The following is a 27,387-nucleotide window of genomic DNA, read 5'->3' as shown; positions in this document are numbered from 1 at the left end:
TAATTTGTTTTGTATTGCACCCCCCCCCCCACCAGCCTCAAGAAAAGAATGCTACTTCCTTGAAAGGGCAACTGTAACTATTAATTGTATGCTATAGTTCTACTACAAAATGATCTTTTTTTTAATATGAAAAGATGACTATCCTTGTGAAGTGTCAAAAACATTTCAAGAAAACTACATACAGAAGCAGAAAGTAACTTCTTGTTTCCATTAATAACACAAGGTAATACAGCTACCTCAATGACCAAACTTTTTAAGAAAGTGACATGGAGATAATGGAATTCACCTACAATAAAACAACCATGGTCGAAGCTCCCGGGATGACTCCCCATTGGAAAGAGGATGGATAAGCAATTACATCCTTATATGAATGCAAATAATACTGTTTAATTTTCAACTTTCAGGCACGACTATTACTGAAAAAAATATATTAACAGAAAAACAGCTGCTGAAATTAGGAGCTGATAAATGTAGCCTGAATAGCATGAACCTGCTTCTTCATATAGATAGAATACACAAGCTTAAATCAATGATTCTCACCCAGGTTCATTTTGTCCCCCCAGGGGACATTCATCTGGCAATGGAGACATTTTTACTTATCTCAGCTAGAGGAAGGAGGGGTGCTAATGGGAGCAAGTTGGTAGTGGCCAGTGATGCTGCTAAAGACCCTACAATGCACAGGACAGCCCCACAACAAAGTAGTATCTGTTCCAGCAACACCAAGGTTGAGAAACCAATTTCATGAGCTAGATTATTACAGACATTAAAATCTGTTTTCAAAAATTATTTAATAACAATGGGAAATGCTCTCACAATGTCTTGTTAGGTGAAAAAAGTAAGTCATAAAACATAGTTTGCATGATACAAATTTTACTTAAGGATTTATAAACATGTGGGAGAAAAATTAGGAGAATACATACAGTAACCTTTCTAAGTTTTAGTTTCTTTATTTGTAGAACGGGGGTGATAATAAGGTCCCCATTGTAGGGTTGCTGTGCCTATTAAAGATAGCAAATAAAAATCACCACTGTGAGCTATGGCCAATATTTTCTAAATTTTCTAAAATAAGCATATTATTCCTACAAAAAAATAAATACTATTATTAAAGCCATGGTTCAACATCCTCTTCAAAACTTTACATCTACTGAACTAAGATTCTTATCTCTCAAAGCTGCTTTCCCTATGGTAACAACTTTGACCAGAAAAGTGAGAAAAAGTTGATCCTTTAATAATTGAAGAGCTCTACTTAAGATTCACAAGATATGCAGTCTTCATAAACCCTGGTCTCTCCTTTGCCCTGTAGTATCAGAATTTCATGTTCAATTCAAGGAGGAAAAAATAAGGTGAAGGTTCCCATGCCCTAAGCCGCATACCATAAACAGGATCAACTCCCATCATTTATTTTATATTGGGAAAGCGATAAGAAAATATAGAGGAGGGGGGGAAAAAAGAGAAAAGCAAATAAGCTTTTCATTTCCTTCCAGCCATATGGAATAACCTTAACCAATCTTCAAGATATGCCATTCAGGTGGACAATTTTTGCCTCTAAAGCCAACATAACCCTCTTTTCCTTTCTTTCTAATATCCCTTGGTGATCACAAGATCCTCAGGAGCAGGGTTTATGCCTTTTCATTGTTCTGAACGTCACCTAACAAAACTGTGGGTACCTAATAAAGACCAGTGAAAACAAAAGTGTGCTGGGATAGCAGACTGAGTTTAGTAAGAAGCTTTTCTAAGACATTCTCATTTAGATTTCCACACTGGAAAATCCAGATCACAGAGTATCAGTCTAAAGGAACCCCAGAGATCATCTAAATTACATGTTATTTTTACAAACACAGAAAGGAGAAAAAAAGGCGGGGAGGGAGACTGGTCAAGTTACCAAACAGAGGGAAGGGGGTAGAGATTCTGAAATAGTATAAGTGATTTATAAACAAATTTACAGAAATGAAGCTCTATCATCTTATAGCAGTAGAAGCAAATAGAGGCCCTGCAAACTCAATGTTTATGAAAAATTTAGCTCTTTTACAATTTGTACATTAATTACTGGTATGAAAAAGGAAACTAAAGTCCTCGAAATTGTTTCATGTTTTAGAAGAGATTAAAAACCTCTCAAGCAATTTTAAATTGCACAATCCACATTCCAGGGGCAAAGCGGCACCTTATTAGCCACTCCTAACCAAGCCTCTTAGATCTTCACAAAAATTTCCCATGAAGGAACAGATCAAGATAAAAACTCACAAGAGCAGTAAAAATTAAAACAAACTATTATCAAAGTCAAGAAGCCACCATGTGTTGCATCTGAATTTGAATTCCTGGCATACCCTCATTTGTCTCCTGAAAACATGAACCACCTGCACAACAAGTAGAAAGACTTTCCGGCTCTCCCACCAGCCCCTGCCCCTGTGATTGGAAGACTGTTCTAAATCACTGGAACAGATGCCCACTCTCCCCACAGCTATTGGTCTCCAGAAGTGGGGGGGCGCTGTCCACAGCCTCTGCAGACACTACTGCCGCTGCGTCTCTGCACCCTGCGCTTTTGGGCCTTGGCTACTATCTTTCTACACACTGGCAGAAACCATAAACCTCTAACAATGCATTACCAACGGCCTGGGAGATACACCTGGAAGCACTGCAGATGAGACCAGGACCTAAAAACACTGCGAGCAGGAAGCTGGGCCTGCAGGATACCAGAGAAAACTAATAATGGGAAAAGCAAAATTGGACTAGTAACCCACAGAAGTGAATAAATGGGAAAAAATAAATAAATCCAAGTTAGTACTTCTTAAAGACAAATAGAATAAGACAAGCACAGAACAAATTAAGAAAATAAAAATCCTCAAAGAACTAACTCTCCCCTGCAGAAAGGTAACCGGCCTAGACTGTTTAAGAGTCAGATCCTATTAAAAACCTTCAAAGAACAGTTATTTAAAGTGTTCGATAACAGAGAAATATTGAAACTTCCCAGTTCATTTTGGAAAGGTAGCATAACGCTGGTATTAAAACTCCTAAAGAGCACATCAAAAGGAATAAAAAAAACATGTAGTTCAATCAAATCATCTCACATAAGAATGTAAATGTAAAAACTCTAAAAATATATTGAAACTCAAATCCAGCCACAAACATAGAACTAGCCCTAGATCAAATACTGCAGGAATGCAAGCACTGGATATTAAAAAAACTGATATTCATCATTTGATAGGTCAAAGAAGAAAATACATACGACTATCCAGACAGATACTGATATATAAATATAAGAAATTCAATACTCCTTTTTTCATTAAAAAAACTTTCAATAAATAAAAAGAGAAGATTCCTTTGCTAAAGAGACAAGAATGACCACTTGAAATCAAAAGTCACCATGATACTTAACAGTGACATAAGAGAGCACTCCCACCACCAACAGGGAACAACCCGTAGGGGCCAACTGTTCTAGAAGTTTTTACCAACGAGAAAGACAAGAAGAAGAGAAAACATAATCTTCTTCTTGTCAGTGTGGCCTTACCTGAAAATGATAGAATGTATGGAAAGACCAAAATGCAGTTCCTCCAGAGAAAGAGAACTTCCCTGGGCTGCTAGCTCCCTCCCTCCAAATCAACCTTGAAGACACTATAAAATTAAGAGGAAATTATACATCCATGACTAAGACACTCTAGGGACTAACTGAAACAATCCTCTGAAGTGGGAGAAGAGTCAGGAGCTGGGGGCAGAGGTGCCGGAGACAGCAGAGAGGAAAGGCTGGAGGAAAGCAGTTCAGATCCTGCTCTCACCTCTCCCCATCGCCGCCTGGGCAGGTTCCGCAGCCCCAGGTCAGCAGCAGGAGCCCAGCCCTTGCAAATCGGGGAGGACTGTCCAGCTGCATGCACTCCTTCACCCTCTATGCTTCCCCCTACAAAATGGAGATCACTTCCTCCCCTCGCTGAGTGCCCTGAGGGTCTTACCTGAAGATGAAACCCCAACAGAGGAGTCACTTCCTGGAGGGAGAGAGAGAGCAGCAGGTTCCAGGAGGGCTGTGAAGCCTGGGACTCGCTTTCTCCCTTCCCTGCTCTCACTGGGGCTGATACAGGCCTCAGGCCGCAGAGTGGACCCACACCTGCTGGGAAATCTTCCAAGCCCACAACCAAAACAGGGGCTGAGAAGTACAATTACCGCAAAAGAAAGATAATAAACTGGGTCAATAAATACAACTGAAGCGGAATTACTGGAAAAGACAAAAAGTTAATGATGAAGCCATGTAAGGTAAGGGAATATATATTTTCAATGTGAAGCAGGAACAAGAAACTACAAAAAACAGTAAAAAAAGAAATGTTATATATATATGAAGAATACAGTAGTTGAAACAATAAAATGAAGAGTACAATGGATAAAGCTGAAAACAAAACCCAAGTAAGGAACAGAGGACTGTCCCAGAAAGCAAAGAAACCAAGCACATTTTAAAATACTATGAGAAGTGTTAATATCTAGAAAATGGGGGAAAAGAAAACATTAAAATGGATAGTAGGGAAAATGGGGAAAAAAATAATGGAGATAAGCTTCCCAACATAAAGAAAGATGAATGAACAAGGTATTCTAGAGTTTTTATTTAGATTAACACATTTAATCCTTACCTCAACTCTATGGCATATGTATTTTAATTACGACATTTTACTTATAGGGAAACTAAAGCAGAGTAGTAAATAGAGCTAGGAGAAGACTCAGATTTAAAGGGCTCCCGGAGTGCCAAAAGGGAGAGAAAAGGAAAAACCCACACTAAATACACTGTAGTGAAATTTAAGAGTATAAAAGACAAAGAGAAAACTATGAAAGAACCCACAGAGAAAGAACAAATAAATCCCTCACAAAGGAATTAGAATCGGACTGACCGTAAAGCTGCCTACAACAATGGAACAATATTTGTAAAGCCCTGAAGGAAAAGCATTTAGGATCCAGGATGTTAGAACCAGTTAAATCACCCAAACATGAAAAAAATATGCTCAGGTACACAAGGACACTGAATATTCACACCACAAGTTTGCACAATGAAACATACTTTTCAAGAAAGTATTCAATTCCAGGGGGGAGAAAAAATTCCAGAAGATGCAGTAAGAGATAGGAGAAATAAGGATGATCAGATGTCTTGGTTATGTTCATAAACATCATTTTAAAAAGAAATTATTTAATTAAAAAGAGGGAAGGGTGAGAAACGGAAGGAAGGAGGATGTGTTTCTTGATTCTACTGAGAAAAAAAGAGAGCCTAAAACTCTGGCAGGGAAGAATCAGGCCCTAATTGTCAAGTACCAGAATCCTTTAAACAGCATTCATGAACAATTACTGGAAAAGATATGCACATTTTTACAAATACAGAGGTCCCAAGACTACAAGCAGTTTTACTCCAACTATTTTCTGTATGTCTTCCCTTACTGGATGTATTTTACCTCCCAAATGCTGAGAAATAAATCCTACTGAAAGTGCCAAGGGGACAAGATCATCCAATCAAATTTTAGCGCATGAGTTACCTTTCACTGCTGTAACAAACTATCACAAACTTTGTAGCCTGCAACACCACGAATTTATAATCTTAGAGTTCTGTAGCGTAGAAGTCCATCATGGGTATCACTGGGCTAAAATCAAGATGTGGGCAGAACAGTGTTCCTTCTAGAAGCTCTAGGGGAGAATTTGCTTTCTTGCTCTTTCCAGTGTCTAGAGGCTGCCTGCCTTTTTTCTTTGGCTTGTGGCCACATCTGCTATGTTCAAAGCAATCAAGGATGGCTAGAGTCCCTCTTAGGTCACATCACCCTGATCTTGACAGCCCCCCCCCTCTCCGTTTAAAGACCCTCATGATTACATGGGTCACACCCAGGTAATTTCCCTAATTTAAAGTCACTTGATTAGTAACCTTAATTCAAATGCAACTTTAATACTCCTTGTTCTGTAACATAACATATTCACAGGTTCCAGGAATTAGGATGTAGACCATTCTTTTGCCTATTTACTAGAATAATAGAAGGATAAGAGAGAATAAAAACAATGGTGGGCTAAAGGGTATTGCTCGGAGCAAAACCCAAAGCTATATTCTAACGTGCTTGTCCCTAAATTAAATCATGATCTCATTGCTGACACAGCCAGAGGACAAAAAGTTCTCAGCTTGAGTCAGGCCGCCAAGGGTGGTCCTTGGTTTTGCCAGGTATTTAGCTGTATGACAAAGAGACCTCTCAAAACGCTGGTTTTCACCATCACCAGAATAAGAGCACAATGCTGACTTCATGTAACTGTTGTGAGGATTAATGAAAATCAATTCATTTTCTTCACCCACATGCAGCTCTTTGCCAGCCACTCTGCTAGGTATCAATGGCAGGGTCTCTGTCCTCATGAAAGCGCCTTGCACAGGCCAAGGAAAGAAAGAACAAAACAGCAGTAGCAGCGTGCTTACCTTCTCACACCAGGCAAAGTGCTAAACACACTTACCATGTTTCACATTCAACAAACATGTCCCTCAAGAGCTTTCTAGATGTCACCATTTTGCAATACTCAGCACAGCAATTTCTGAGGGCATTGTGCCAACCCAATCTCAACCCAATCTCTCAATGGAACCCATCCAGTCAGGCTCCCCTCACCCACCAGCACCACCACCACTTCCACTTCACAAAGACTGTTATTAGGATCGCCAGTGGTCTCTCCTTTTCAGACCCAGTGGTTCATCCCTGGACTCATCTCATTCATCCTCGCAGCAGCATTTAGCACAGTTGATCACATGCTTCTTCCCGAGATCTTTTCCTCTTAGCTACTGAACCCCTTTATTTTAGTTCTCTGCCTATCTCAGTTGCTACTCTTTCTCTTCACCTACCAGGTCTCTGAAATCCTGTAGTAGCCCTCGTGGTGTAGACATCAGGGCTCTCCTTCATCTGTACTCATGCCCTAAAGGATCTCAGCCTGTTTCATGGCTTTAAATACCATAAAACCTTATCTCCAGCCCAAACCTGACCTAGCCTTCTTTGTCCAATTACCTACTTGGAATTTCCTCTTGATGTCTCCAACTTAAAATATCCAAAACTGAACTTCTGCTCTACCCCACCAGCACCACCACCTAACACCAGGAAGCAGCTCTAGTCAGTCTTCCCTATCTCAGTTACTAGCAACTCTATCCTTCCAGTTGTTCTTCCTTGAGATTCCTCCTACTCACTCACATTGCCACATCCAAGTAGTCAAGACATCCCTTGGCTCTACTTTAAAAAAACCCTAAATCCTTTACCACCTCTCACCAGGGTTCTGTGAAAGTCTCACCAATCTCCCTGCATCTTATATGTCCTACAGACTTTCTTCAAAACAGAAACCTGAGTGATCTTATTAAAACAAAGACCCTCCAATGGCCCATCACACTCATAGTCCCTGGTGGGCATTATTTCCTACCACTCTCTCCTTCACCCACACTACTCCAGCCACATTCATATCCCCAAAGACAAAAGGCATTGTACTTCCTCTTACCTTTGCCCAGAAGACTTTCCCTCCTAAGTATTTACTGAAAATTCACCTTATCACAGAGACCCTCCTTAACCATTCAGGATAAAATAGCAACTCCTCAGCCTACACCATATTCCCCTTATCCAATGTTATTTATTTTCCCATACCATGTCTTACCACCTGATATTTACACACTTGAATGTTTTTGTTAACTGTCTACCACCCTCATCAAATGCAGGTGTATCCTAGCACCAACAACACTGACTGGCACATCATGAGGTTCAACAAATATTATTAAAATAAATAAAAAGATCAATCATTCAATCTTGAATTGCCCAAAATAATTCTTCTCCTAGGGAGTGAAATTTTTAAGTTCTATCCAAAGATGTGTCATACCAAGGAGAAATACACCGTTCATCATTTCAATCTCTAACAAAGAGCAAAAATAAAGTTTCAAAAATCTTATATCCAGAAAGTTTCTACTAAGTTTCAAACACACAATTTTTAAAATGTATGCTTCAAAGGGAATGTTTATCCATCCCTCAATGGTACAATAATCAGCAGAACCTGTTAATATTAATAGCTCATTAAATGAAAGAGCTAGTTTTTAATCCAAGGTCTATTTGCTATTTGGAAGGATATAACATTATAACCTCATGTTTCATTTTTCTCAGCAATCAATCTCATAACAAAATACACTACCATTTTAAGTACTTGTTACTATAAATTTATTAAAATTAATATACATAATCAATTTAAGTTTCAATAAGTGATTCACAAAGTTCTACCCTCCAGATGAGATAAATAAATGATTTTTGTGTGATGCATTTTCTGATTAAAAAAAGCTATCTCCTGACTTCTCCCAATGACTGGTTTTCATTTTCACAAAACTGAAAAAAGAACCCTCCTTGGGGCTGATGCACCTAGAAGTTGCATTTCACTTTAAAATTAGCTTCTCATTCAACATAAATTGCATCCACATTTATTTTAAACAGGGCTAGCTGTTTGTCAGTCCATTTGGTTTTATTAAAATTAATAAATCTAGCTTATACAAGGCCTACACACTGTGATGTTTGGAAGAACTAAACCAGATCTGAATAGGCATTTGTTTAGGACACGTTTATTAATAATGGTAACAAAAATTATAAAAACAGAGGTGACACTAATTAAGTGTTCTGTTATGAAATGCCATGATTCAGGTACTAGGGAATGCAACGTACATGCAATATTTGCTTCAAATGAACACATTTTAGGCAGAATACACGTTAGTTTAGTTATTCAGTTTTATGTACCACAAATCACAAAAGGTCAGTGGAATTCACACATGGTACAAGTAGACTCAATACATATCACCTCCCACTAGATGTTCTTCCCTTTCCTTGCCACCTCTCTTTAGCCTGATGACTTTCCCTTCTTATTGTTCTCTTGGGTGTTCATGTTTAATCTTGGAATGTTAGGTGAACAAATTGATAGTCTTATCACAAAATTCTTAGCACAGCACATTAAACTCTTCTGAGAAAAAGTGGACTCTTCTAAATAAACAATACACCAAGAACTTATTCGAAGTAAGCAGGGTTAAAAATAAAAAAAAATAATTATCACCATGAAGCAGAGGTGCTTCAGTTTCCAGTGCTAGGACCAAAGTATTCCAAAGTACGCTCTTTCTGCCCAAAAACAGGAAAGATCCTAAGTAAAATGATATGGCTATATCACTGATGCCCCAATTTCCTCTCTTGCACATTAATTCTATTCAAAAATAAATCTGGAACTATTTCTTACCGCAGCATTACAGCCTCTCCTGACTAATACTCTATCTGATGATTGTGGTCCATCACAAATGAGATAATCCATGTAAAGCACTCAGTGTAACACATGGCCATGATAAGTGTTCTACAAAGTATGGTCAAATTGAAACAGGGAGTGCTTTAATCCATATTACTGGAGGCCTTATAAAAAGCCACAAGTCAGAGTAAACTTCACAGGAGAAAACCAAGGATATAGCCATGTAACACAGGACTGCCATCACCAGAATTTTACTAACCCAGGAAGAAAGCATGGACTTGCCAATGCCTTGATACTGGATTTCTGGCTTCTAAAAGTGTCAGCCAAAAATTCTTGTTGTTTAAGCCAATCTATTGTGTGGTATTTATCATAGTAGAATGGCAAAGTAAGATACTGGTTCCGAAAAAATATCAAGAAATAATGGTTGGTAAGGATCGTGGAAAGATGGTAGAATAGGGATCTCCAGGACTCAGCGTTTCCACCAAAACAACTATTAAAGAGGCAGGACCTGTCTGAAAAAACTACTTGAAACTACAGAGGCCAGAAGAACACTGTACAGCATCTGAGAAAGAGTGGGAGGAAGAGGCTGATAAATTACGGTAAAGAACAGTAATTGCTTTCTCTGCGCCGGGGCTACCAGTGGCCAAGCCCCCATTTTTGCAGCTGTCTTCCATAACATCCAGCCCCTGGCTAGTTGCTGCTTCCCCAAGAAGAGGAGTGGGCATGGATAAACACTGATCACAGCTTCCAATTAATGAATTTGGATCACTAGGGGCCCAGCTCTGAGGGCTGCTGTTATTTCAGTCTACCTCAGACAAAGGGGGTGGCAGTCATTGTTTCAACCTGTTGTACACAGGGGCAGTGGTAGTGGAGACTTAAAGATGCTGCACTTCCTCGGAGTACAGAGAAGTCAGTTAGCTGAATGCTACCTTTGCCTGGCAGGCCAGGATAGCTCAGCTTTCAGTAGACACTGAGAAGCTCTTGGCACCCTTCCTGATACTCACCCCAGGACACTTTGGAGATGGTGTGCACACCCTTTGTGGGTCCCTGGCCCTGTTTTGGCTGGGAAAGACTGACTTGGGAAAGTCCTCTTTGTTGTGCCCTACTCCCAGAATTTGCCCTCCAGGCAAAAGCAGCCTGAGACAACAAAATGAGTGTAAAAAACTTTAGAAGTGGATGGTCTGGCACAAATACGTGGAAATTACACAACATACTCTTAAATAACTAATAGGTTAAAGAGGAAATCAGAAGAGAAATTAGGAAATATTTTGAACAGAATGAAAATGAAATTACAACATACCAAAACTTATGAGATGAAACAAAGGTAGTGGTGAGAGGGAATCTTATAGCTCTAAATGCTTGTATTATAAAAGAAGAAAGACTTCAAGTCAGACACCTAACCTCAAAACTGGAAAAACTAGAAAAAGAAGAGCAAACTAAACCCAAAATGAGCAGAGGGAAGGAAGTAACAAACATTAGAATGAAGTAGAAAACAAAACAATAGAATCAACACAACCAAAAGTTGGGTCTCTGAAAATATCAACAAAATTGACAAACCTAGCTAAACTGACAAAAAAAAAAAAAAAAAATAGCAAGAGAGAGGCTACGAATAACTAATATCTGAAATAAAAAGGGAGGGAAGTAGATTTGGCTCAAATGATAGGGCATCCACCTACCACATGCGAGGTCTGTGGTTCAAACCAAGGGCATACCAACCCATGTGATGAGCTGGCCCATGCGCAGTGCTGATGTGCACAAGAAGTGCCCTGCCACAAAGGGATGTCCCCTGCATAGGGGAGCCCCACGCACAAGGAGTGTGCCCTGTAAGGAGAGCTGCCTCACATGAAAAAAAGTGCAGCCTGCCCAGGAGTGGTGCCGCACACATGGAGAACTGAAGCAGCAAGATGACGCAACAAAGAGACACAGATTCCTGTTGCTGCTGACAAGAATACAAGAGGATACAGAAGAACACACAGCGAATGGACACAAAGAGCAGACAACTGGGGGGACAGGGGGAAGGGAAGAGAAATAAATAAAAAATAAATGTTTAAAAAAAAACAACCAAATTTATTTAAAAAAAGGAGGGGGGGGTACATTACTACTCACCACACTGAAATAAAAAGGACCATAAAGGAATACTATGAACAAAGGTATATAAACAAATTAGATAACCTAAATGAAATGGACAAATTCTTAGAAAAATAAAACATGAGGGATATATGATAGGGGGTTCACATGGGGCATACCTATAAGGCATATGAATGTGTTCAAGTGTTCATGGGGCATTGTCACAGCGGGTGGAGATCCACACAATAACCAAAGAAATATTGAATTTCCATCCTGGAGAATTCTGCCACATTCTCTAATGGAACAGCAAGAATCTCCTGAGTAGAGGGGCAGTTACTTCTTAAAGAAGATGTACCATTGATGGGCCCTTGATTGAGATGACTGTACCTATGAACCCTTAACTTTTGAAATTGAAACTTAGCATAGTATTATAGTGTGCCAAAGCATTATTCCTTGAGAGCCTCCTTGTTGATCAAAGCCAAAACTAAGCATGTAAACACATTGCCTTTCCCCCAGTATAGGACATGACTCCTGGGAATGAGCCTCCCTGGTACCAAGGGACTACTACCAAGAACCAACTAGCAATGCAACTGGAAAAAGACCTTGACCAAAAAGGGGAAAGGGTAAAGACAAATGAGTTTCTATGGCTTGAGACTTCAAAGTGAGTCAGGAGATCATTTCAGAGATTACACTTATGCACATCTCAGCAGGAACTCATTGACTCCCTAAGTAAATATTACCTCAAACAGTGGGGCTCCTGAGGGCTCTGGAGTCATCCAGACACTATCAGCAGGTGTATTAGTCAGCCAAATGGGTGCTGATGCAAAATACCAGGTATCTGTTGGCTTTTATAAAGGGTATTTACTTGGGGTAGACACTTACAATTACCAGGCCATAAAGCATAAGTTACTTCCCTAACCAAAGTTGTCGTTTGCCATATGTTGGAGCAAGATAGCTGCCAACATCTGCCAGGGTTCAGGCTTCCTTTGCTCCCATCTTCCAGGGGCTTACTTCTCTATGGGCTCAAGGTTCTTCTCTTTCTGGGGCTTGCTTCTTTTTCCTCACAACCAAGCTCCTCTGTGTGCTTACTTCTCAGGGCTCCCACTCAAGACTCCAGCATCAAAACTTCAACAGCAAAACTCCAACTCTGTCCTTTGCCAAGTCTTTTATCTGTGAGTCACCAAGGGGTGGAGACTCAATACCCTACTGACGTTCCCTAATCAAACCATTAATCATAATTTAATACACCCAGGTATAAACTAGCTTACAAACATAATCCAGTATCTTTTTTTTTTCATTTCTCTCTTTCCCTTCCTTCCCCCCCACCCCCAGTTGTCTGCTCTCTGTGTCCATTCGCTGTGTATTCTTCTGTGACTGCTTCTATCCTTATCAGCAGCACCAAGAATCTGTGTTTCTTTTTGTTGCGTCATCTTCTTGTGTCAGCTTTCTGTGTGCGTGGTGCCATTCTTGGGCAGGCTGCACTTCCTTTTGCGCTGGGCAGCTCTCCTTACGGGGCGCACTCCTTGCAAGTGGGGCTCCCCTATGCGGGGGACAGCCCTGCGTGGCATCAGCACTGCTCATGGGCCAGCTCCACACAGGTCAAGGAGGCCCAGGGTCCGAACCACAGAACTCTCATGTGGCAGGCAGACGCCCTAACCATTGGGCCAAGTCCGCTTCCCCTAATATCTATTTTTGGAATTCATCAACCATATCAAATTGCTACAGCAGGACAGACAGCTTAGGAGTTTGGCGCCCTGCCAGTGGGTCTTACTTTGGAATTTACACTCCCCAGTACGATAGATTAGGACTCAGTTGTGTTTTCCCTACACATGGTTCTGCTGCCCCTCTATTTGAACCTATAGTTAGTACTAGAGTTGATAGTTGTATGTCCAAGAAACTTAAATCTTTAGGCTGTCCATATGCCAATTGGTCCCTGAAACGCAACAGATTTATAACACCTACTCTCCAATCTACTGGACTCACCCAGGACAACGAACAAGGAAATGATGACTGACAATGACCATCTCAAGGAACAAAGAGAGTCAGCAACTGCAAGCAAGAAAGTCCCATCATTCTGACCCATGGGATCTGAGCCCCCTCTCAATTAGAGGTGGAGTGGGCATCACGATCCCAGAATCCTCAGATCTGGGGAATGGACAATGGACTACAGTAGACTTAGAGTTGTTCTACTGTAGATTTGTCATGATCCTAGCAATGGAATAACTTTTATCATGGATGTGGAGGCAGTGGCCACTGGAGGTTCTGAGGGGAGGGAGAGGGGAAAATAGGAGGAAGAAGGGAAAACAGTTGTATTTTTGGGGGCATTTTCGGGACTTGGGAATTATTCTGAATGACACAGCAGTAACAGATACAAGGCTCGGATATCTTGTAACAACTTGCAAACACATGTGAGGGAGAGTGTAAACTACAATGTAAACTATAATCATCACTTAGTGGCAATGCTCCAAGATATGTTCAACAATTGTGGCAAATGTACCACACTAATGAAAGATGTTGTTGATGTGGGAAAATGTGAGAGGGCCAGGGAGCAGGGCATATGAGAACCCCTATATTTTTTGTGAAACATTTACATAATCTAAGTTTCTTTTAAAAAAAAATTTTTTTAAGTATTTAAAAAAGAAAACAGATCACTATTCTAAGAGAAAAAAATATATATATATAAACTACCTACACATTGATTCAAGAAGAAACAGAAGTTCTCAACAAACCAATTACTAGAAAAGAGATTAATCAGACATCCAAAATCTCCCAAAAAAGAAAAACCCAGGACCAGATGACTTCACAGGAAAGTGCACAGAACATTCTAAGAAGGCTTAAATCCAATTCTGCTGAAACTCTTCCAAAAAACTGCAGAGGAGGGAACACTCTGTAATTCATTCTATGAGGCCAACATCACCTTCATACCAAAGCCAGATAAAATACCACAAGAAAGGAAAATTATAGACTAATATCTCTTATGAATATATATGAAAAAATCCTCAACAAAATACTAGCAAACCAAATCTGACAGCTTACTAAAATAGTTATACACCATGACCAAGTAGTATTTATCCCTAGTATATAAGACTGCTTAAATATTTTAAAAAATTAATCAATGTAATACACAAGATTATCTCAATTGAGGCAGAAAAGGCATTTGACAAAAATCTAGCACTCCATAATGAAAACACTTAGAACACTAGGAATAGAAGCACACATTCTCAAATGATAAAGGGCAAATATGAAACTCCTAAAGTTAACATCCTATATAATGGTGAAAGACTGAAAGCTTTCCTTCAAAGATCAAGAACAAGACAAGGATGTCCACTGTCAACACTGCTACTCAATAACATACCAAAAGTTCTGCCAGAGCAATTAAACAAGAAAAAGAAATAAAAGACATTCAAATTGAAAAGGAAGAAGTAATACTTTTCCTATTAGAAGATGATATGATTCTATTTACAGAAAATGCTGAAAAATTCACAATATGCTCCTAGAACTCAGAAATAAATTTGGCAAAGTGGCAGAGTACAAGCTAAACACCCAAAACAACAGAGTTTCTATACAGAAGAAATGAATAATCTGAATAAGATAACAAGAAAAGGATTCCATTCACAATAGCAACTAAAAGAATCAAATATCTAGGAATAAATCTAACCAAGGACTTGTTTACAGAAAACTACAAAACACTGCTAAAAGAAATCACAGAAAAGCTTTCCTGTTGAGAATGGGAACAAAACAAGGATGCCCATTGTCACAACTGTTGTTCAATATACTGCTAGAGATCCTGGGTAGAGCAATCAGGCAAGAAAAATAAATAAAAGGTATCCAAATTGGAAAGGAAGAAGTAAAAATTTCACTATTCGCAGGTGATATGATCATAAAGCTAGAAAAAAAAACCCCAAAAATAAACAAAGCTATGAGTGCTAATAAATGAATTCAAAGCAGAATAACCCATGTGGTGAGCTGGCCCATGCAGAGTGCTGCCGCACACAAGGAGTGCCGCTCCACACAGGGGTGACCCCCACACAAGGAGTGCCGTTCAGTGCAGGAGTGCAGCCCAGGAGTGGTGCTGCCCACGTGAAGAGCTGATGCAGCAAAATGACGCAACAACAACAAAAAGAGACACAGAGAAGAGACAATGTGAGATGCAATGAACTAGGGAGCTGAGGTGATGCAAGAGAATGATCACCTCTCTCCCACTCCAGAAAGTCTCAGGATGGGTTCCCAGAACCACCTAATGAGACTAAAACAGACACAGAAGAGTGCACAGCAAGTGGACACAGAGAGCAGACAACAGAACGGGTAGAGGGGCGAGAAATAAAAAATAAACAAGTGAATAATAAAAAAAAAACTACAATGAGATCATCTCACACATCAGAGAATAACCATTATTTTTTTAAAAACCAACAAAGAGAAAACCTAAGTGCTAGAGAGGATGTGAAACAAGAACACTCCCTCACTGCTGGTGGGAATGGAGAATGGTGCAGCCTGTGCGGAAGACAGTTTGGTGGTTCTTTAGGAAGCTAAATATAGAACTGTCATATGATCCAGCAGTCCCTCTACTCCCTGAGAAGGGATACTGATGGCTTAATGTATACAGACTTCAACTGGCTTGACTGTAGAAGTTTTAATTAACTTGACTGTAAAAGTGTGGAAATGGATAGAGTTGATGGTAACACTTTGCAGTGAATATAACAAACATGGCTGGTTTATAAATGGGATTGTGGCTGAAAAGGGGTAGTCTAGGGATGTAAACATTCACTGAAAGAAAGCTAGAGAATAATCTAGGGACTGAATAACATAGTGAACCTGGAGGCGGATGAAGATTGTGGTTAATAATACAAGAATGTTTTATGAACTAGAACAAATGCACATCACTATTACAAGGTGGTAAGAACATAGTGATGCATGGGAAAAACACAATTAACTTAACTTATGGACTACAATTAACAGCAATATTGTAATATTCTTGCATCAGTGTCAAAGAAGGTACTATATCAATGCTAAGAGTCAATAATAGGGGGGTTATGGGATTTTTTCTTTGGACTAAGGAAAACATTCAAAGGATTCCTGGGGCAATGACTGCACAACTCTGTGATGAAAGTGAGAGCCACTGAGCGTACACTTTGGATAGAATGTACAAGACATGGAAATGTGTAACACTGAACCATGTGGTGGAAGATGGACTAAGGTTAACAGTACAAATTTGAGAGTGCTCTCTCAGGAACTAAAACAAATGTAAAATATTAATATATAGTGCTAATTTCAGGGGGTGTATGGAAAAAATATATCAAGTGTACCCTATGGACCACAGTTAGTAATAATAGTTGGATCGTGTTCTTTCATAATCTGTAACAAATGTTCTACAACAATGTAAGGTGTTGGTGGTGGGGTGATGTATGGGCATTCCGCATATTACATAGGATCGTTTTGTGAGCTCACAACTTCTCTAATAAAAATAATTATTTTTAAAAAAAGGAATCACAGAAGACCTAAAAAAAATGGAAGGACATTCCATGTTCATGGTTGGAAAACTAATTATCATAAAAATGTCAATACTAACCAAAGCAATTTATATATTCAAAGCAATCCCAAGCAATATGCAGAAATGCAAAGCCAATCATCAAATTTATATGGAAGGGTAAGGATACCCAAATAGCTAAAGCCATCTTGGAAAGGAAGAATGAATGTGGAGGACTCACACTTCACAATCTTAAAAATTATTATGAAGCCACAGTAATCAAAAGACCATGGTACTGGCACAAGAATAGACATTTAGACCAATGGAATAGAAGTGAGAGCTCAGAAATCAACACTCACATTTATGGCCAACTGATTTTTAACAAGGTATCAAAGACCTTGACAGAACAATTTAGTCAACAGATGGTGCTGGGAAAACTGCATAAGAGCCAGAACTATCAAACACCTAGAAGAAAACATAGGGAGGCATCTTCAGGACCTTGTGTTAGGCAATTGTTTTCTAGATTTACATCCAAACCACAAGCAACAAAAGAAACAACAGATAAATGGGGCCGCATCAAAATTAAAAACTTTCGTTCCTCAAAGGACTTGCTCATGAAAGTAAAATGACAACCTACATAATGGGAGAAAATATTTGGACCCACACATCTGATACAGATTTAATATCCAGCATATATAAAGATATCCTTCAACTTAAAAACAAAAAGAGCACAATTAGAAAATGGGCAAAAGATATCTCTCCAAAGAAGACATACAAATGGAACACACATGAAAAGATGCTCAACATCATTAGCCATCAGGGAAATGCAATTCAAACAACAATGAGGTACCTTTTCACAGCCATTAGAAAGGCTATTAAAAAACAGAAAATAACAAGTGTTGGAGAGGATGTGGAGAAATAGGAACAATCATTCATTGCTGATGGCAATGTAAAACGGTGTAGCCACTGTGGAAGACAGTTTAGCAGTTCCACAGAAAGCTAAGGATAGAATTACCATATGAACTGGCAATTCCATTACTAGGTATATACCCAAAAGAACTGAAAACAAGAACTCAAACAAATGTTTGCACACTGATGGTCACTGCAGCATTATTCACAATTGCCAAAATATGGAAGCAACCCAAGTGTCAATCAACCAACAAGTAGATAAACAAGATATTGTATATACACAAGTGGAATATAATTCAGCCATGAAAGGAATGGAGTCCATCTTGGTTAATGTGACAACATGGATTAATTTTGAGGACATCATGGTAAGTAAAATAAGCCAAAAAGTGCAAATATTGTATGGTGTCATTTATTTGAAACAGGTAGAATAAGCAAACTAATAGAGTCAGAATCTAGAGTATAAAATACCAGGGACAGAGTTAGGATAGAATAGTTAAGACAAAACATACAGGGTTCCTTATTTGGAATGATAGAAATGTTTAGGCAATGGACGGTGGTGTTGGTAGCACAACATTGTGAATGCAACTAACAGCACTGGAATGTATAAAATGAAATACATAAATGATTACAAATAGAAATGTTAGTTTGTATATGAGGTAAGAGAATAAAATATTTTTTTAAAAAATCCGTGGAACTACACTACATAAACAGGGAATCATAAGTTAAACCACGGACTTTAATAGTATAATTATTAAAATGTGCTACCATAAATTATAACAAACGTTTCACACCAATGCAAGGTGTTGGTGATGGGGTGGTGTATGGGAATCCTGTGCTTTATGCATGATTGTTCTGTAAACCACATTTTCTCTAAAAAAAAATAAAAATAAAGGGAGGGAGGGAGAGAAGGAGGGAAGAAAGGAAAAAAGTTTTCCAAATTTGGTGAAGGACATAAACCTAGACATTTAAGAAAGTGGGTGAACCCCAAATAAAATAAACCTAAAGAAATTCATGCCCAAGAGACATCACAATTAAACTTCTGAAAACTAAATGCAAAGAAATAAATCTTGCAAGCAGCCAGGGAGAAATGACACATTACATGTAGGGGAACACTAATTCAAATGACAACAGACTTCTCATTTGATACCAAAGAGGCCAAAAGGAAATGGCACAGCATTTCTCAAGTGATGAAATAAAAAATCTGTCAACCATGAATGCCACATCTGGCAAAAATATCCTGTAAGAATGAAGGGAAAATGAAAACATTCTCAGATGAAGAAAAATTAAGATAATCTGTCTTATGCTACCCTACTCTTAAAGAACTGCTGAAGGCAGTTCTCTTAAACATAGAGGAAATAACTGAAAAAGGCTTGAACTTCAATAAAAAAAGGAAAGAACATAGTAATGTTAAAAATAATGGTAAATACAATACAGACCCCCACCATAGAACTTATTCATTTCCTCCCAGTCTCCATCTGATTCTCCACTCCAGCATCTACCTCTGCTGGTTTCTGACAGTTATTTTCCCATTTGTGTTTAAGTTTTTAGTACTCCTTGTTTCATGTTTACACTAAGGCCTAGGTTATGCTTTTGTTTTCTCTCCTTGTTGATCCATTTGGTATCTGGAGGATGTGTGTGGGAATATCTGGATTTAGGTGGCTGCTGACACCTTCCTCACCTTATATTGAAATTTCTGGATGGAGGGAGCTCTACTGCATCATTGTTCTGTACCAACAGTTCTGCGAACACGGAGTTCTCATTCACTAGGCATTTCCAAAAACAAGAACAGTGACTGGAAATGTTTTTTGAAATTTTATGAAAAATTAGCAGATGTTACCCTCTAACAGTAAGCAAACTCAGTAATGGCTCGCCAGGAACCCCAAATATACTGACAGAGGTTTTAGGTAGTGAAAATGTTAGGAACCACAACCCTACAGCTAAACTGTAAATGCATGATGACCCAATAAATAATGCATTCTCTAGAGGAATACATTTAAGTCTGCCTTTTCCAGGCAAGAGCAAATAAAATTCGTATAGTATGCAAATCAACCCAATTGTAACAGACTGTCATAGTACTGGTGTGGATTTCCAGCTGGTTATCGAAGATACTTTCTCATTCCTCTGAGCAGAAGGAAATTTCAAAAGGAAAAAAATGTACTTACCTTTAGTCCATCTATAAAATTGATAAGCTGATTAATTTGTGTCATGTTTAATCTTATGTCTTACACATATCCTTGAGAAGAAATTTTGTTAAAAACCTTTCTTTAAGAGCACTTCACTTCCCTTCAGAAACAATCCTTAGCACAACTTAACTCCCTAACAAAGTATTTAAAGTAGCTACTTTCCTTTTTTATTTTATGGAATGAATTATACTTTTGATGATTCAGAAATTACCCCAATGAGTATGCCATATTCATTAAAATAAAGGATAGAAATATTACAGACCTAAATTTGGTGATTAAAAAAAAAATAGGTCTAAAGAAGACTCATTAGTTTTTAAATTTGCACCAATTTTCCGTCAGCAACCATGTGTCAAGTTAAAATACTTTTTAAGGTGAGGCGAAAATGAAAAAATAAAGTGAGGAGAACACTTTTTGCTTTGTTTCCTGCTTATTTTTAAGCTAATCCACTGGACGTTTTTTTAAAACAACTGGCATGTTCTTCCCCAACTATGCTGTCACCTTGCTAGTTCAGTCACCTATCCTTTCTACCACACCAGCTCCTGGAAATGTTGCATTCAGAGAAGCAGAGCAGGTTCAGAATAATAGAGGAGAAAATGGTTGTTCGTGCAAACTGAAAAAACACCGGCATTTCCTGCAGAGTTCAGCCAGATACTCCCAGGCTCCTGGATCACGGCCTTACCTCAGTATCTGTAGATTCTTCAAGAGACCCGGTTTCCTACAAAGTACAGAGGTGGGGGGAATGGTCAAAACAGATGGCAAAGGAATAAAAACATTATCAAGAGAAGAGTCTTTATCTCCCCACCATCAATACCCAGCTGCCTTTTTTGGAAGGTAATTTGCAATTCGCTTTAGAGGACTCCATGTGATACTTGCTCTCACAAGCATCTTCTGCGCCACATCCTGCAGGATTGGGGTGGCTGACTCTGGGGTCACGCGGGCCCAGGCTCCCGCTGACATCCTTCAAGGAGTCAGCAGATGCGAATTATCCCGGGAACTTGTCATCTGACTTTACGGAATGCCTTCTCCTTCCCTAACAATGGAAATCCGTCTTGCAAAGCAGCATTACAAACCTGGGAAGGGAAGAGAACACTGCAATCTCAAATTATTTATAGGCCAGTTTTTGTACTGAAAAACTATTGGGCTATTAATGACTATGCTATTAATCTGGTTGAATCACAATGATTGCCTTACTTAAAACAGCTTTTAAAAAAGGATCTCCCTACAATGGTACTTATCAGACACTGTATAAATAAGCTGTATAATTTACATCCACTTTTTAAACCTTTAACCTTAAGACAAATTCTGCCGTTTAACACAGTTTTTCTCTTGCTAGACAATGAATCTGCTGCTCTAGAGGGGGGAAAAAATGAAAGAAAGAAAAGAGGGAAAAATTGACTGGATTCTGCTAATCTCTCACCTGTCCACTGAAAGAGAGAATCTGCTGATGCCACGTATCCTCAAAGAGGTCAGCAAAATGAAGATTTACTTAACGTACTTAAAGATATCAATACCAATAAAAGGTTACAACTAATATGCTGACACTGAATGTAAGCATTTTACAACTCATGAGATAAACAAAGAACAAAAAAAAATGGGACAAGGAAGTCTTTGATATAACTAAGACTTTCACAAGAAAAAAATGAGCATTTAGAAGGAAGATCAGATGTTTTTACTATTCAATACAAACTGGATAATAAGATACACGCAAATCTAGTGTTTAAAAACATTTATATTTCATTCATCAAAAATCAGTAGGAGCATGTAGGTGGCAGGCACCTGCTGGAATACAGTCTTATGGATAAGACAGCCTCAAAGGCCATCTGTAAAATGGGGATAACTGTTACTTGTAATTAAGAATTTTATTATAGTTATATTATTAACCATGATGAATATCTGAATCTCCTCTACCCTCTACCCAAGGCAGCCTGGTTTAGTTTAATGTTAACCTAATTCTTACAAAATTCTTATTAATCTGGAGTTACAATCTCTCTTCCAGTAACTTTTTGTTCCTAGCACTATGGAGACACATTTTAAAAATCCAGTTTTCCTACTAGTCGATGACAGTTCTCCAGAGAGTCAATTGGCGTGTATCATGACTAGCCTTCTAAATCATTTCTTCTCTGTGCCTACCATCCCCAGTTCCCGGGTTTAGTCCTCTTACCAGGCTGATTCTTCTTTTGGATACACTCCACTTTCAATATTAGAAGTCACTATTCTGGTCTCTTTACTGAACATCTACCACACATTGCTTGCAATTAAGTGCGTTCCTCAGAGCATCGTGAAATTCCATTAACAATATTGGAGGTAACGAACACTGAAACTAGGAGGTTGATCTGATTGACTTATAACACCCCTCCCATTCGGAGAGCCCCTGAATAGCAAGTTATCAACCTTAGCAAAACAAGGCTTTGGCAACTGTGTCGAGAAACCACACCCAGACTCCCATTTTACATTCACTACAACTCTCAAAATCTACTTGATTATTCTTTACAGAAAAATTACATTACGCCTAAGGACATTTTTTTTTTCCTTATTTTACTTGGAATCTACTCAACTATGCACATGGTAAATGGGCAAATGTCTCATTTATGCTCTTCATTAAAATAAAAGCTTAAGTCTCCAAACAGCAATCTCAACTCAGACGTTCGAAAATCAAATTGCACTCTTGCTACCCACCCAGAAAGAAGGCAGTAGCCAAAAGTGAAAGGTATGCAGATCCGAAAGGTCTAAGTCTACAGGGAAAACCAGGCTTACAGAGTAGCTTCAAGTGCCTGCTGCTAAGTGGTATCAATGGAGAATAGTTTATCTCAGGAAACTCTTAGGCTTACCAACAGCACCAGCTAAACCTCCCCAACATAGGAGTGGCCTCAAAAAGAAAAGAATACATTGTCCACAATCCTACCAAAACAATGTACAGGTGGCTGTAGGAATTAGCACTTTTTGGTGGCTGGGCTTCCGTCATTCAAGGCCCTCTGCTCACTGTTCTAGAGGCAAGAAAGGTGGCCAGGGCGACCAAGGAGACATGAAATGACCGTCCCAGCAAGAGAGCCAAGAAGCAAGACCGAGCCTTGAGACACGCCAATATTTAGGAAGAGTTAGTGGTTTCCAAACATTTTTTTCGCCTCACAAGCTCTTGTCAACAATCTAACTTCAAAACAGGAAAAAACAAATTATAAAATTGTGCTCTTCTGGATGAAGCAAAAATTACGGACTAGAAAACACCTAGTGACATAAACCAGGTCAAGAGTCTGGAAGCTAAACTTAACAATAATTTCACTTTGCCTTTCTTTAGCAAACCAATCTCTTAAACTCAGTCATCTATCCAAATAGCTTTACCTAATGATCTCTATGCCTCTGACATGTTATGTGTCTAAACTATTCATCAGCTGCCATCACAAGTATCTTTCTAAAACACAGATCAGACAGGCTTCCTCAAATAACCCTCGGTCATTCCCCACCTCCTAAAGCAGAAATGTCAGATTCCCCAGCAAGGCAGTAAAAGACCTGTCGTTACCTGACCCCCAACAGACCTATCCGGCCCCCAAAAGACTTCTAGCCTCACTTCCTACTTTCTGAACAAACCCACAACTATCCAGACACATTGGGTGACTTATCACTAAGATATCACACCTTTGTGTCTCTCCGCCAGAGTCACAAAGCAGTGGCCCTATCTAGATGTGCCCTGGACACACCTAGGGATATAGGTGTTCTGGTTCTGGTTTCACATAAAAATTGGTATTTGTGACTTCATAAAAATCAGACAGGGGAATGGGGGCAAGATTGCAGCTGAGTAAGGAGCTCCAGGAGTCAGCTCATCTGACAGGGTAGTTAGTAATCTCCCAGAGCTATCTAAAGCACCTGTCTGGGGTCCCAGAAAAGCATCCTGCAAGATCAGGAGAAGAAGACTGCCCATCTGCAGTGAAGTTGGACAAAATACTCAAGGGTGTGCTACAGCCTGAAAAGAAAAGACAGGAGAAAGAGGCTTGGAAGAAAGTCTAGAAATGAAGATTATATCAGTAAAAGTAACTAAAAGTGTAAAAAAGAATGGTGAAGTAAAACAGGATAGATAAAACCTAAAGGTCAAAATGGGTGAAATAAGAACTGCCTTTACAATAATAACATTGAATATTAATGGATTTAATTCCCCAATCAAAAGACACAGATTGGAGGACTGGATAGGAAAAAATGAGCCATCGATATGCTGTCTACAAGAGACTCACCTTATACCCAAGGAAACCAACAGACTGATAGTGAAAAGCTAGAAAAAGATATTCCACACAAGCAATAACCAAAAAAAAAAAAAAAAAAAAACCTGGAATAGCTATATTACATCAGTTGGAATAGACTTTAAAAGCAAAACTGTTATCAGAGACAAGGAAGGACATTATATATTAATAAAAGGGGCAATTCACCAGGAAGAAATAACAAGAGCAAGTGCATTTGCTCCAGACAGATGCTTGCATTATTAGCTCATGGTTACTAGAAACACAAAGAAGGAAGACAGAAGAAAGGAAGCAGCAAAAATGGACAGAGCAGAGAGTTCTGAGAAGAGGCACTGGAGAAGGCAGGCAGGGCTCAACTCCCTCACAAAAACAATGGATAGGGCCAAAAGTTGGCCAAGGGACCTGCTTTGGGGGCCAGCAGACCAGAACAGTGCTGCATAAATTCCCGGAGGGCAAGGGAAAGACAAGGAACCCAAAGAAACACGCTGAGCTACCAACGGCCATGGTGGCCAAGACGGGCACCCATCCCCTACCGTCAAGACATTAAACCTGCCTAAAACCCCTGGCTCACTGCAGCCACCTCGGAGGAAAACAGACGACTTCCTCACTGTCAGCTATCACAAGGAAAGAGGGAAGGTGAGTTAGAGGACTCCTGGTATGTGAATTTGACCAGCAGAGCCTAGTTTGAATCTCAGCTCTGGCCAGACTGGCAACACTTGAAAGCTAGAGTGACACAAAGACCTCCTTGGAAAAGTTCGCCGATGAATGCCATGTGCTGGCTGGTCAGGAAATTTCAAGGGAAAAAATGTTTTTTTAGGTCTTTCTTTAGTCACACCCCTGGGAGAAAATCTACTCTCAGTGAGTCCCTGGCTGGATTTTGATAAATTAACATGGGCAATTTTAAAGACTTAGAACAAGTTGAATCAAAATAAAATAAGACTTATGGGGAAAAAAACCCAAGGTAAGAGAGAGAAATTGACCCTCAGAGTAAACTCACCAACATATTCAGATGTCTCGACATCAGTAAAAAATGACAAGCTATAGTGGGAAACAGGAAGAAATGTCCCAGCCAAAAAAACAAATGAAATATCCTGACAAAATACAGGATTTAAGACAATTAATCATTGATAATCACACAAATCTCCTAAATCAACTCTTTGAATTGAAGGAAAATATGACTAAAGAGGAAAACGCTATTAAGGAGATACTGGGTAAGCAAAAAGAACAATTTTAAAGCCTACAAAGGAAAGTAACAGAGTTTATGGGAATGAAAGACACTAATGGATGAAATTAAAAATACATTAGAGGGAAGCGGATGTGGCTCAAGCAGCTGGGCACCTGCCTACCACATGGGAGGTCCTGGGTTCGGTTCCCAATGCCTCCTGAAGAAGGCAAAGACAGTGAGTCAATGCAATGGGCTGACACAGTGAGATGACACAACAAGATGACTCAACAAGATGATGCAACAAAGAGATACAACGAGGAAAACACAATGAGAGACAGAACAAGTGAGAAGCGGATTTGGGTGCCTCTTTCCCAAATGGGAGGTCCTGGGTTCAGTCCCCAGTGCCTCCTTAAAAAAAAAAAAATAGAAGACAAGCACACAATGAACAGACACAGAAAGCAGACAGCGAGTGCAAACAAAGAGGGAGGCAGGAGAGAAATAAATAAAATGAATCTTAAAAAAAATACATTAGCAGCACATAGCAGATTTAAATAGCTTGAAAACAGAATTAATGATTTCAGGGACAGAACATCATAATGGAAAAGACAGGAGAATAGAAAGAGAAAAGAATGGAAAAAGTGGAACAGGGTCTCAGGGAATTGAGTGACAATGAGAAACACACAGACATATATGTTATCGGTGTCTCAGAAAGAGAAGATAATGGAAAAAGGGTAGAAAGAATATTTGAGGAAATAATGACCAAAAACTTTCCAATCCTTATGAAAGACATAATTATCAATATCCAAAAAAGACAACAAACCCCAAACAGAATAAATCCGAACAGACCTACCCCAAGACACCTACTATTCAAAATGACAAATATCTGAGATAAAGAGAGGATTACGAAAGCAGTAAGAGAAAAGCAAAGCATCACATTCAAGGAAACCATGATAAGACTAAGTGCCAACCTCTCATCAGAAACCATGGGGCCGAAAAGAAAGCGGTATAAGGTATTTAAGGTACCAAAAGACAAAAATGCCAGCCAAGAATTCTGTATCTGGTAAAACTGACCTTCAAAATGAGGGTGAGTTTAAAGTACCTTCAGAAACAAACAAACACTGAAAGACCAGAATTACAAGAGATACTAAAGGTGGTGCTACAGCCTGAAAGTAAAAAACAAGGGTGAGATATGGAGAAGAGTGTAGAAATGAAGAATATTAGGAAGGGTAAATGAAAGGGTAAAAAGGCAGACAATATTCAGATATGACAATGGAAAGCTAAAAGATAAAATGGACAAAGTAATACTTTTACATAATAACATTGAATGTTAATGGCTTGAACTGCCCAATCAAAAGACATAGACTGATAGGTTGGATTTTAAAAACTAAGCCATCTATATGCTGTCTAAAAGAGACCGACCTTAGATATAAGGAAACAACCAGATCGAAAGTGAAAGGCTGGAAAAAGATATTCCATGCAAATAGTAACCAAAAAAGAGCTGGAGTAGCGATAGCTATATTGGACAAAATAGATTTTAAATGCAAAACTGTTTATAAGGGAGGAAGAGGGTCATTATTTATTAATAAAAGGGGCAATTCAGCAAAAATAAATAACTATACTAAATACTTATACACCTAAACTCAGTGCCCCAAGATACATGAGGTGCACACTGGCAAAGCTGAAGGGAGAAATAGCCTTCTTGACAATAATAGTTAGAGACTTCAATACACCACTCTCAGTACTGCACAGAACATCTGGACAGACAATATTTAAAGAAACAGAAAGCATGAAAAATATGATAAATAAACTAGACCTAACAGACATCTACATAGCACTGTACCCCAAAACAGCAGGATATACATTCTTTTTAAGTGCTCATGGATCCTTCTCCAAGCTATACCATATGTTGGGCCACAAAACAAGCCTCAATAAAATTAAAAAGATAGGAATTATACAAAACACTTTCTCTGATCATAATGGAATGAAGCTGGAGAAGAATAATGGGCAGAAATTCATAAATATGTGGAAATTAAACAACACTGTCTTAAATAATTAGTGGGTCAAAGAAGATGCTGCAAGAGAATTCAACAAATATCTTAAGATGAATGAAAATGAGAACATAACATATCAAAACCTATGGGATACTGCAAAGGCAGT

General features: G+C 39.0%; 1 protein-coding gene across 4 annotated transcripts in view; it reads right to left on the bottom strand.

Moving 5' to 3' along the window:
• The window catches only part of VPS41 (VPS41 subunit of HOPS complex), a 247,119-nt gene that overhangs the window by 211,133 nt on the left and 8,599 nt on the right, over positions 1 to 27,387 (bottom strand). For 2 of the 4 annotated variants that reach the window (XM_058296762.2, XM_058296761.1), the window contains exon 2: positions 20,522 to 20,557. The exons of the other annotated variants lie outside the window; for them this stretch is intronic. In XM_058296762.2, coding sequence (XP_058152745.1) covers positions 20,522 to 20,557 — 36 coding nt within the window. The remainder of the gene's footprint in view (positions 1 to 20,521; positions 20,558 to 27,387) is intronic. 4 annotated transcript variants of the gene reach the window in all.

This window comes from Dasypus novemcinctus, chromosome 5 (assembly GCF_030445035.2).
Source record: "Dasypus novemcinctus isolate mDasNov1 chromosome 5, mDasNov1.1.hap2, whole genome shotgun sequence".
Taxonomy (NCBI): Eukaryota; Metazoa; Chordata; class Mammalia; order Cingulata; family Dasypodidae; genus Dasypus; species Dasypus novemcinctus.
Note: the sequence above shows the minus strand (reverse complement) of the source record. Positions and strands in the feature narration are given on the sequence as shown.